This window comes from Rhinoraja longicauda, chromosome 4, assembly GCF_053455715.1.
Source record: "Rhinoraja longicauda isolate Sanriku21f chromosome 4, sRhiLon1.1, whole genome shotgun sequence".
Classification (NCBI taxonomy): domain Eukaryota; kingdom Metazoa; phylum Chordata; class Chondrichthyes; order Rajiformes; family Arhynchobatidae; genus Rhinoraja; species Rhinoraja longicauda.
The window spans coordinates 46424888-46438158 of NC_135956.1; the positions used below are offsets into that span (position 1 = coordinate 46424888).

The 13271-nt window shown below is 44.7% G+C and overlaps 1 protein-coding gene across 3 annotated transcripts in view; it reads left to right on the forward strand.

Annotated features, from left to right (window-relative positions):
* Positions 1-13271, forward strand: part of zhx2a (zinc fingers and homeoboxes 2a) — a 71644-nt gene that overhangs the window by 55007 nt on the left and 3366 nt on the right. For all 3 annotated transcript variants that reach the window (XM_078397667.1, XM_078397668.1, XM_078397669.1), the window contains exon 2: positions 8688-11458. In XM_078397667.1, coding sequence (XP_078253793.1) covers positions 8853-11453 — 2601 coding nt within the window. In that variant the 5' untranslated portion in view covers positions 8688-8852 and the 3' untranslated portion in view covers positions 11454-11458. The remainder of the gene's footprint in view (positions 1-8687; positions 11459-13271) is intronic.

Below are 13271 nucleotides of genomic sequence, written 5' to 3' on the forward strand. Positions count from 1 at the left end.
TTCACTGAGAGATAGTAGCTCAGGACTGCTCTCTAGTTGTTCATAGGGTGATTCAGTTGCTGAATAACAGATGGGAAGAAACAGTCCCTGAATCTGGAGGTGTGTGTTTTCACACTTCTGTACTTCTTGCATGAGGGGAGAAGAGGGAGTGAGACTCATCCTAGATTATGGTGGTGGCCTTGCCGAGGAAGTGTGAAGTTTCAGTGGAAGGGAGGCTGGTTTCGTGTGATGGTCTGGGCTGCATCCACAATTGTCTGCAATTTTATGTGGTCTTGCAGAGACTTGTGAATGCAGCCCAGACCATAATACAAACCAACCATTCCATTGATTCATGGCCATAACGACGGGCTAGGTTTAAGGCACCAAGTGACCATCATCACCTTTTTCTCGTGTATTCTAACACCGTGTTAATGTCACAAAGACTTCCCAAAGGCCACTGATGGGACACTGGAATGTTTTGCTGTGACAGTTCTGTTCTCGTGACCCCAGCAGTGTGAAGTAATCCCCTCATCCATTTGTTCTCATTCATGATGTCATTGGACGGAGGGCTGAACAATGAGCAAAGTTTGCCTCAAAATGTCTGCCTCTAACAAGCAGGTACAAAGCCACACATGGGGGGGGGGGGGGAGGCAGTACACACCATCCTTCAAAACCTTTTAGAATTGCACAGTAAACTTGTATATACTAACCCTTTTTCGAAATGATGTGATTCAAGAACGCAACTGAACTTTTAGAAATTAATTTAGCAGTTATGAATGTAAAACTGCACCTTCTGTGTGAGTTCTTCAATCCACATAACATTAACTGGGACCTTCTTTCTTAGTTCAATAATTCCCGTCACCTCTCTTGGAGAGGACAGTAGATTAAAGTCCTTGAATGTATAAGATTTTTAACATCCAATTGACAAAATGAGCCTGTCGGTATCAATTCTGTACAAACTATGCATCAGCTTGAGTACAAAATTTAAAACCTGGCCACAGAAAATCAAATTATCCTCGAGGACTTGTGAGTTTCACCTTAACCAACCTACCCCACATTTATTCACAGTGCCCTGTACACTAGGATAAGATTGAGATTCACCTCCCCCATCCCTCACCCATCTCCCATCGGTAGGTGTCACTGTCTAAGTACAGCTCTCAGGCAGTCCTGAAGCCAGTGACTGGGATAAGGCAATCTACTGCAAGGCAATATTCCCACTTACGCCTTTGATATGTTGGTCTTTAATGCATCAGGGCTGATATCCAAAAGTATGGAATTTGCTAAGATAGTACAGGGCTTGAGTCAGACAACACCTATAGTAGGTTGTCCAGTTTTCATAGTCGTATGCACAGGTACAGTGAGATGATACAATTTAAAAATCTTGCTTGCAGTGGCATCGCAGTGACATAGTCTTATCCCAGGAAGGATTTTGTTTTGTCTTGTAGTCAATGCAAAGTGGACTAGTGGGATGTCCAATGGTGGAATGGATCAGCTTGGCATGTATTTGCATAAGTTTGATTGAAAAATGTTCTCAGTGGGACACAAGATTCCAAGAGGAACGGACAGGATAGTTGCTGAGAGAATGTTTGCTGGGGCTGGGAGAGTCTGAAACTAGAGGCCTCAGAATAAGGGGTCAACAGTATGGGACTGTGATGGAGAATTTTCTTGCTCTGAAGAATTAATGGGTGTTGATGGTCAACGTGGACTTGATGGGCCTAATGGCCCATTCCATGACTCTGATATTTAGGATTGCTGGTTTTTCTTTTCAGAAGAGTACCCTGTGCCTGACTGAGTATATTCAGTGCAAAGACACGAGGAGAGTAAAAATTGCAGAACACAGCCCAGTCCAAGACACAAAATAACCCCCCCCCCTTTGACTCCATCTATGCTTCACACTGCCTTGGGAAATCAGCAAACATAATCAAGGACAACTCGCACCTTGGTCATTTAAATGTCCAGCCAGGCAGAAGATACAAAAGATTGAAAGAACATACCACTAGATTTGAGGATAGCTTCTTCCCCATTGTTATCAGACTCTTAAAGTGATCTCTCATGCTAAGACTATATTCTGAATCTTCCAGTCTACCTTCTGGTAGCCCTTTCACTTTTTGTTTAATCTTCAAGTGAAGGCGGGACATTTGAACAGCATGCGTTTGTTTGGCTGAGAAAGAGACTCTGAGCAACCAATAAAAAGCAGGGTAGATGCAGAACTGTGGGAGATTGTTTTTTATTTATCTTCCAAGGTCGAGGAGAGAGTTGGTGAGCAGCCATTTTGAGAGAAGAAGACATTTTTGAAAAATCGGCAGTAGAGTAGAGAGAAACCCGTGTTTTGTCTGGAAAGTGGCTTTGAGGGGAAATAAATTACCGGAATCATGCCCGGATTCGGGGTTTTTGTTACAGGAAGAGGTTGGACAGATTTGGATTGTTTTCACTGGAGCGCCGGAGGTTGCTGGGAGACTTGATAGTATTATATAAAATTATGAGAGGCATAGATAGTGTAGATTGAATCATTTTCCTGGGATTGAAAAATCAAATGGTAGAGGGTGTAGCATTAATGGTGAGAGGAGCAAAGTTTTAAGGAGCAAAGATTTTTTACGGAGGGTGATGAATGCCTGGAATGTACTGCCAGGGGTGATGGTTGAAGCAGATGCTTTAGTGGCATTTAAAATACTTTAGGACAAGGCATATGGATATGCAGGGAATGGAGGGATACAAGTTATGTGCAGGTAGATAAGTGATGGTCTTTGCATCATGTTTGGCACAAATGTGTGCTGAAGTGCCTGTTCCTGTGTTGTACTGTTCTGCATTCACTTTTTTTGTTGCTGCAGCACATATATTCTACAATCTGTTTATTTTTAGTTTACTTTAGTTTATTGTCACATATACCGAAGTACAATGAAAAGCTTCTATACTACCTGATGTGTTCATGTTTGGTATGATTAGCATTGATAGCGTGCAAAGCAGTGTTTGTCATTGTATGTCGGTACATGTGACAATGATAAACTAATACCAATACCGAAAAGGACAGATGGAGCAGGGAAGAAAGTACAGGATTGACCCTAATCCTATTGATTGGTGGAACATACTTGAGTGCATGCATAGCTGCCTCCTCATGTGTAGGTCCTCACAAATAATTTATTACAAATGCCTTGAGTGAGGTAATATCATACACTAAGGACCTCCCCAGCTTACGAGTGCCCAACCTGCAGACAGTTTGTACATATGAACGTGTTCGGGAGACCAGCTGGATGGATTTGCTGGCTGCTGTGGGGCTGCCGGCATCTTCTGCTGGGTGGGAACAGGCCATTTCTACGTGCCTTCTCTCCCCACCCCCACTCAGGCCACAGCAGTCGGGGGCTGGGTGCATTGAGCGGACTCACTCGCTGCCTGAGTCAGTGAGACCGGCTGGCGGCTGCTCGCTTACCCTTCACAGCTCTTTCTACGATCCTCCCTCATACCCTGTGTTTATTCATTTCTAAGTGATGAACAGTTCAGATTGCAAACAGTCCTCCCGAACAAATCCCTGTCATAACCCAGGGACTGCCAGGACTGTAAGCATAAGGTTCTGGCATTCAGTGGTTTATATTTTCAAAGATCTGTCTTTCTTATGAACTGATGCAGATATCTTGCCATTTTTGACAGCTTGGAATAATTGTAGGAGCTGCAGTAATTGCACAATATATTGCACAATATATTTATTGCTTGCTTAAAATTCTATGCACATTTTTCCAAAACCAAACCCATAGACTGGGCCAATAAACATTTTCTTGAAGCACACAACTCCGAGCACTTGAACATGAAAGTGATAAATTAAAGTTTCAACTAATGTTTGCGAGAGGGCAATATAGGAACCGGCAATCATTATAAAACAATACTGCGTTAAGTGTATCTAAAACATTATTTGATCTTAATTAAAATATTGCTTCAATCTGCCACAGTTGTTTTAAAAATAAAAATTCATAATTACAGTTTTGTCAGGAGACCCTAAGGTTGAGATGAAATTAGAAGAGAGCTAACTCTACGCTGGCCTCTTGCGTCTGGCACAGAGATTTTCATCTTTTACATCTGGACTGAGTTCAGATGACTGAGGTTGACTGAGGTCAAACTAAATAAAGGAAACACAACTCAAGATGGCTCACTTCTGCCTAATATGATGGGTTTAGCTGAATAAAACAACAAACTGTGTTCATACTGGCCATTTTAACATGGCAAAGTATCCAAGTGCATTTGTCTAAGAAAAATGGAGAGCTAACCAGAGGAAAGAAGCAGGATTTTAAGGCGAGTCGTAAAAAGCCATTATACAAGCAGGGAGTTTTATGAAGGGAATTCCAGAACTTGGGGCCCAGGCAGCTGAAGGCAGGGCTGCCAAGAGTGGGGAGAGTAAAATCAGTGATGTGCAGATGTTGGAACTGGTGGAGTGCAGAGATCCCTAGGGCTTATAGGACTGTAGGTTTGTAGGCTGCAGAGTTATGGAAAAGCATGGTTGTGTATGAGAGAAGGAGGATGAAAATCGTAGGTACATGAGTTCACATGGTTCAGTAAATGTGTGCATGTTGGATTTATTTCTGTAAATGTTTTGTGGAATGGGAGTGCTTTCTTGTGTTTCAGTGTCACGTCATTTGATAAAAGCCAGATATCGGCCATTTAAATCCTGTCATGAAAGTTAAATCCTGCCACAGAAACCAGTGTCTTCGTGAAATCTAACTGTCCTTATCCTTAAAGATTCGGATCCCTTGATGGTGAGGGGAAAGGCTGCTTATCCAGGTTAAGGTTATCCATTGGGGGTAAAGACCCATAATTTAACCTCCATCTAAGTTATTCAAGTGAGCATCTGTTTCTTTGGATCCCTTATTGACGGGTGGCACAGCTGGTAGAGCTGCTGCCTCACGGAGGCAGAGTCCTGGGTTTGATCCTGTCCTTGGGTGCTGTCTGTGTGGAATTTGCTAGTTCTCCCTGTGACCGCTTGGGTTTCCTCTATGTACTCCGGTTTCCTGCACATCCCAAAGGCGTATAAGTTTCGTAGATTAATTGACATCTGTTAATTGTCTCTGTTATGTGGGAGGTGCATCTGAAAGTGGGATAACATAGAACAAGGGTGAACGCATGGTTGGTGTGGGCTGAAGGGCTGGTTTCCAGGCCCTATCTTTCAATCCATCAATCAGTCCATTATTTTTCATTCCAATTGTGTAAAAGGGCTGCTGACGTAACGTGTCAAAGTTGCCTTTGGCCCGTCACTTATCCATGTTCTCCAGAGATGCTGCTGAGTTACTCCAGCACTTTATGTCCAGCTTTGGGACTCAGTCTGATAGATTGTCCAGTGCGGTACTGAGGGTTTGCCATTCCCTCCATATATCTGCAAGTTCTTGGGATTTGACCTGGAGCTTCTAGTAAATTACAAGACCGTCAGGTCTATGGAAATTTAGATAAAGCAAAATCTTATAGTGTGGCTGTTATAATTCAGTTTCCAGTAACTTAGAGATTTAAAAAAATAATAAACATGGCAGTGTTGAAAGGAACTGCAGATGCTGGTATGTACCAAAGATAGACACAAAGTGCTGGAGTAACTCAGCAGGCCAGGCAAAGTATCTGGAAAAAAGGGATGGGTGACGTTTCAGGGTGGGCCCTTCTTCAGACTCAACGTTTTGGGTCGGAACCCTTCTTCAAAAAACTGGGCTGTCCACATTAATTTTCTTGCCTCATCAGATGTGCAAGTCAGTGGCAAAGTTAGCATTTATTGTTCACCCCTAATTGTCTCGGAAGTGTCAGAGGTTATGGGGAGAAAGCAGGAGAATGGGGTAAGGAGAGAGATAGATCAGCCATGATTGAATGGCGGAGTAGACTTGATGGGCCGAATGGCCTAATTATACTACTATCTCATGATCGTATGAAGTAAGGGCCAATGAAGAGTCAACCACATTGGTGGGTCTGAAGTCACATATAAATGGGATAGAGACAGCAGATTTTTTAAACCCCAGAAGGATATTGGCAAACCAGGTTTTTTTTTGTTAATTAAAAAAAAATCTAATTTAATGTAACTGACCAAAACAAATTCCAAATGTAGTGACTTGAATCTTATTTCCCAGCTCTCATGGTGAGTACAAAATTCTGGCTGCTAATCTATCGTGCTATTGTACCCAATATACCCTTCAATCAGTGACTTAATCCATATTGTTACAAACCCAAGAAAGACACAAAAAGCTGGAGTAACTTAGTGGGTCAGACAGCATCTCTGGAGAGAAGGAATGGGTAACGTTTCGGCTCGAGACCCTTCTTCAGACCGCTTCCTTCCTCCCACCTGGTTCGCTTATCAGCGTTGATTTTTGTAGTACCTTCTACTGAACACATCCATCTGGTTCTGGTGCGTTCAGAAAACATTTGGCTTCTTTCACTGGTGGTCTTGTTTTGCTTGGTAAACATTATTTTTTGTGACGTGCTCAGTGAAAGTGAAAATGTGAAGTGGCAGTTTCCTCAAAATGTGTGAGTGGTGATTGTTTACGATTTAGCACAAGCAGTCTTTGTCTGGTATATGACTTGACTGTTGGCTCCAGGGCAGTGCCATTTCCCAGCCGATCTATTGTGGACTCGAGACCCATTCCTCCCCCACCTTGAAAATAACGTAACCTAGCAGAGATATATAATGTCCAAGTTAGCTCCAATAAAAATCACTTGCTGAAAACAGCATAATTAATCCTGCATCAGTTCCTCCTGATTCTGATCATTCCTTCGCCAGGTAAACAAGTCTCTGTGCCGTTTTGTTTTTTGTTGACACACAGAAATATAAAGCTGCCTGACTACTTGAAAATAAAGATCTTCAGCCATTTGTTCAAAGGTTACAGGTCTAACAAGAATAATGGTTTTGAAATTGGTTTTGTTGTTTCAAAACAGCATGTTCAAGATAATTGAGCATGAAACAGGCAGTGTTGTCTTTATAAATCACTTTGCAGTTAAGCTTGAGTTGGAGGATCTTAGTTCAGTACTGCAACCTGCAAAACTCAGCGAACTAATGAGTTCCTGCCAAACAGAAGCATTGTTATGCATTCACAGTTTGCTTAATGGACTCTTTTAATGTTCATGAATTACAGCGTTGGCAAGTGGTGGTTGGGGAATAAAAGAATGTTTTCTTAAATCAAAACATAATGTGATGTATTGTGGTGAATTGTATTTTCACCTATGGAAAATTCAGAAGAGGTTTGCTTAACTTATCAAAAATAGGACATAACGTGCTGGAATAGCTCAGCGGGTTGGGCAGCATCTCTGAAAAATATGAATAGGTGATGTCCCAATCTCGTTGTACCCCTGTACAATGACAATAAAGATATATTGTATTGTATTGTATTGTACTGTTTCGGGCCAGGACTTGGTTACCAGCAAGGTATTACTCCAAGAATCTAACATAATCAAATCTGTATCCACTAATGGAATAATGGAACTCTATAAAATTTATACGGCTGGGATTTTATATTGGTATTAGTGAAAAAACAATTGCCATTAGTAGAGTCGCTATCAGGCAGCAATTTCTAACCTCCGTTCCCGCGAAGCAGATAAATCAAGAAGATTCTGTGCGGGATTCCCTGTTCCGCCAGGATCTTGCGCTCTGTCAGAGCACGATGTGCCTTTTGTCGAAGGATGTGAATTTCCAGTATTTAGAAATCCATTAATCATGCCAGGAAAATGTTGGCACTTGTCCATTCAATTGTAAGTGAATTATTAAAGGCACACTAAGCCATAATTACTGTCAAGCAATAATTAGTTAATAGAAACTTTAATTTTATAAATATGAATTCTCATTTAAACTGAATTATTGTTGATCCAAAAACGTTTTTCTTACACTCTCAATCCCATTGCCCCATTTAGTCTTCTGTATATTATTTGGGTATTAGAAACAGAAACATAGAAAATAGGTGCAGGAGTAGGCCATTCGGCCCTTCGAGCCTGCACCGCCATTCAATATGATCATGGCTGATCATCCAGCTCAGTAACCTGTACCTGCCTTCTCTCCATACCCCCTGATCCCTTTAGCCACAAGGGCCACATCTAACTCCCTCTTAAATATAGCCAATGAACTGGCCTCAACTACCTTCTGTGGCAGAGAATTCCACAGACTCACCACTCTCTGTGTGGTCAAATACATATTCTATCACACACTTTCTTGCTTCAACTGCATGCCTTGGAAAACTTTATTCACATCTAAAGGATATGAATAAAGGAGCTAATAAATCTAGGTGTCATATGACCTTAAGTACTGCCAAGGAACTTTGATTGAAAAACACAGCGTGGAAATGGGACCTTCAGCCCACCGAGTCCACGCTGACCACCAATCACCTTTTACACTGGTTCTATGTTATCCCACTTTCCCATCCACTCCTTACACACTAATGGCAAATTACAGAGACTAATTAACCGACATACCCACACATCTTTGGGACGTGGGACCCATGGGAAACCCAAACACTCGCAGGGAGAACGTGCAGATTCCACACAGATAGCATCCGAGGTCTGGACCAAACCCGGTTTTCTGGCCCTATGAGGCAGCAGCTCTACCCACTGCACCACTCACATCATTGGAAATCACTTTGTGATTTTTCTGAATCCTTTATTCACCAGATGCGATGTCACTAAGTTTTCAAGGGTGATGTCTTCCGTTTTTTACTGTTGTGCATTTATAAATATTAATTATAGAAATCTGAAATCATTGTGTTGCATTGCAGGTAGAATTCTCCTGTGATGCAGCCGACAAAGGTGCTCGTTAGAGCTGACGGCAATCAGTAAAGGTGAGCTACTACAACCTGAAGTGGTGCTGGACACACTTCCTTCGAGAGACCACTGGTCTTCAGGAAGACCCTCAATCAACTGCTCTTATCTTGAAGCCACTGATGGCTAGCAAACGGAAGTCCACAACGCCGTGTATGGTTCGTGCGGCCGATGTCACGGAGCAGGACCCAGAGGTGGAGATGGTCGAGCAGGCTGGTGGGTCACCGCACCACTTGACCGATGAAAGCTGGCCAACAGATAATGAAACGGCTGAAGCGGATCAGGGTTTGGAAAAAGCTGCCTTAGAAAGTCAACAGACCAGGAAACTGGAAGGGGGCTATGAATGTAAATACTGCACCTTTGAATCGCAAGACTTGAATGAATTTACAGAACATGTTGATACCATACATCCAAATGTTATCCTCAATCCATTTTATGTCTGTGCGGTATGTAACTTTACGACAAAAAGGTATGATACGTTTACTGATCATAATGGTAGGCATCATCCAGGAGAAAGCAACTTTAAGTTGAAGTTGATAAAGCGCAATAACCAGACTATTCTTGAACAAACTGTCGAAGATCCCACCAATGGCAGGAACACAGATAAAGAAGAGTTCCCTCCAGCTGGCATCTCCCTCAGCAAAACTCCCATCATGAAGATGGGCAAAAGCAAAGCTGATGGCAAAAGAGCAAGCGTGTTGTCGCGGGTGAAGGATGAATTTGGCATCACGCGGGAGAGCAAGGTAGAAGAGAGTGGCAATGATCTTCCGCAAAGTGGCTTGGTTGTTCCAGAAACTGTGATCAAGGATGGAGTGGCTCACGTCATGCCATCCATACAGCCCCCTCCAAACATCAATCTAATACCCAAAGTCATGATTCCCATACGTGGCTCCAAGTACAACGCCGCCATGGACATTAACAAAAGCCTGATTAGCTCCTTTAACAAATTCCCCTATCCCACCCAAGCAGAGCTGTCCTGGTTGACAGCAGTGTCGAAACATCCTGAAGAACAGATCAAGATGTGGTTCTCGACGCAGCGCCTTAAACATGGCATCAGTTGGGCTCCCGAGGAAGTGGAAGAAGCCAGGAAAATGATGTTTAACGGCACTATCCAGACACCAACAATCACTGTTGTGCCAGCGCAGGTACCTACCACTACCAAAGGCAGCACGCAGCAAGTTATCCAGACAGGAGTGTCGTGCCAGTTAGTCGGTCAGACTGGCATTGTGTTGACTCAAATCACAAATGGGGCAGCAACAGTGCCTTGTCCACCCCTCACTTTGACCGTGGCTGGCAGCAGCTCGAACCAAACCCAAACTCAGAAACGGGTCCTGCCATCTTCCCAGGTGGCAGTGAATCCAAAGCGTGCAAACGTTGTGCAGGTCTGCCAGCTTGCTTCGCAGGGCAACTCGGTCTTGTTCTCGCAGGGGAACACGGACATCAGCATGAGTCGCAAGAAGTCCAAGGAACAAATGGCGGTGCTCAAAGCCAGCTTTGCCATCAGCCCGTTCCCTGAGGACGAGGAGATTTTTCGGCTGTTGCACGTCACTAAGCTCACCAGGTCGGAGATTAAGAAGTGGTTCAGTGACAACCGTTACCGCACACAGAGGGGGCACTCGAGCCACACCCCTGCCGAAAGCACAGTCACCATTCCCCACGAACCCACCGTGGGCCACAGCACTCGGAGGTCCGGGTGGCACGTGTTCTCCGAGTTTGGACCGCAGAAGTTCAAAGAGAAGAACGCAGAGCAGCTGAGGGTGCTGGAGGAGAGCTTCCAGTACAGCTCTTTCCCAGCGGACGAGGAGAAGGAGAGGCTGCGGGTGGAGTCCAAGCTGACCAGGAGGGAAATAGACGCCTGGTTTTCCGAGCGGAGGAAACTGAGAGACTCGTTAGAAGGAGGGATTCTAGAAAGGAGGAAAACGATCCTGAAGCAAGAAAATATAAAGTCGGAGGAAGCTGAAAAAACCCACGCTAAAACGTTACACTCCGCTCCGCATTTTCTCTCCAAGTCCAGGTCAACCCCTCCATTGCAACATACTAAAACAGCCAGTCCAATTGACAGGACTCACAAAAAAAGCCAGGAGCAGTTGCATATCCTGAAGAGTGCATTCGCACGCACGCAGTGGCCAACAGTGGAGCAATACGACAGCTTAGTGGTGCAGAGTGGACTGGCTCGGAACGACATAGTGCGCTGGTTTGGCGACAACAGGTATGCAATAAAAAATGGCAATTTAAAATGGCTTGACCAGTACCAAAGAGCAAATTCAGATCACAACGGGCAGAGTAACGTCAACGGCAGTGGAGGGCGGGGCGGCAGAGGACACAAAGCCAGTGGTGCTTGGGGCGGGACAGTATATTCCACGCAGAGCCGGGCTGGCAAATCGGTCCTGTTACAGTATTACCTGCAGCACAGGCAATTAAGGGAAGAAGACCTCGACGAGCTGGTGTCCAGGTCCAACATGAGCTACGAGCAAGTGAGGGACTGGTTTGCAGAAAAGCAAACGGAAGATGCCATGGACACGTCTGACAGCAGCAGCAGAGACGGTCAATGTAGCGAGGAGGATGTGAACGAAGACTGGGGTGTGGTGGATGATATCAACGAGAGGAATGACTATGTCTTGTCTGACTTGACTGCCAACTGGGCACGTGCATCACAGTGCGGCTCAACGGGGTTTAATGAACTGGATTCAGAAAGCATGTCTGCAGAAAATTCAAACATATAGCTAAGGTAATGGATTTTGTCCACCAGGATTGAAATGTATTTGGTCTCTTGGACTGGAGAATGGATTGATTGCCCCCCCCCCCCGCCTCCCCCTCCCGTTGGGAGAGAAGCAGATTGATGATGGAACCTCTCGGGTGAGGGGGAGAGGTCTGGATGACGGAACCTTTCACTTGGTGGGGAGGGTGAGGGAAGGGGCTGTTGACCAGCCCATCTCTGTGACCGCAGGGGCTGGGCGGATGCCCTTGTGTGGTGAGGAGGGTCTGGTTGCCCACTCCATGTGGTGGGGGATGGGCTGGTTACCCAGTTGTCTCTGACGGTAGAAATTTGTATTAAACACTCCTCCCCATTGTTCTATCAGTTACCCCTTAACAGAATGGAATCACGGGCGGCACGGTAGCGCAGCGGTAGAGTTGCTGCTTTACAGCGAATGCAGCGCCGGAGACTCAGGTTCGATCCTGACTACGGGTGCTGCACTGTAAGGAGTTTGTACGTTCTCCCCGTGACCTGCGTGGGTTTTCTCCGAGATCTTCGGTTTCCTCCCACACTCCAAAGACGTACAGGTATGTAGGTTAATTGGCTGGGTAAATGTAAAAAAAAAAAAATTGTCCCTCGTGGGTGTAGGATAGTGTTAATGTGCGGGGATCGCTGGGCGGCACGGACTTGGTGGGCCGAAAAGGCCTGTTTCCGGCTGTATATATATGATATGATATGATATGAAATCTTGGGAACTGCATACAATTCTCAGCTAATATTGTGGAGATAGTTTAGCTCTGGTGACCAGACGGATGTCATTACCGGTAATGAAAGGGTTTGACAGTTGCTGACGTCCATGTGGCAATTCTGTCCATTATTTGGAAAATAGACACGTCACTGGATAGGGAAGTATCCATATACCTACACAGATTTGTAATGAAGTGCATCAAAGCCACGTACAACTGATAAGAAAGAACAATTGCTAAAAGTGAAGAGAAAAAGATAACTAGTTCTGCAGTTCATAGGAAAGAACGTGTATGTACATTGGACTCTCATTTAATACTGCAGGAGCTGGTTTGTGTGCACAGGTGTCCATCAGTTCGAGAGTTCGAAACCCAGGGACAGCCTGCATAGCACTGGTGGTTCAATTTGTCATAAAGTACATTCTGATTAAGATAAGGAAGTGTCCCATCGTAGTTTTCACTGGACCTCTGAGAGCTGTGGTGCAGCAGTGTTAGCCAGAATCGGGCTTCAGCCCCAGCAAGCTTGCGTACAGTCCGCCCCATTGGGCAGAATGCCGTCTGTGCTTGCCATGCCCCTGCCCTTGTTTAGTTTAGAAATACACCCAGTCCATGCCAACCCAGTCCGTGCCAACCAGCGATCCCCAAAGACTAGCACTATCTTATGCACTGGGGGCAATTTACAATTTTACCAAAGCCAATTAACCTACAAACCTGTACGTCTTTGGAGAACAGCCGAAACCAGGGCACCCAGAAAAAACCCACACTGTCACAGAGAAAACATACAAACTTCGTACAGACAGCACCCATAGTCAGGATCGAACCCGTGTCTCTGGCACTGTAAGGCAGCAACTCTTCCGCTGCACCACCGTGCCACCCTCGTGAAATAGTTTTCCTTGCAGCCAATTGCTGGTGCAGAGACCCAGTACAGCACAGAGCTCTCTTGCCAAATATAGTGCACAGAAGTATTTTGACTATTGGCGAAGGCTCTGCCTTCAAGTCAAGTCAAGTCAAGTCAAGTCAATTTAATTTGTATAGCACATTTAAAAACAACCCACGTTGACCAAAGTGCTGTACATCTGATTAGGTACTAAGGAAAAAATGAC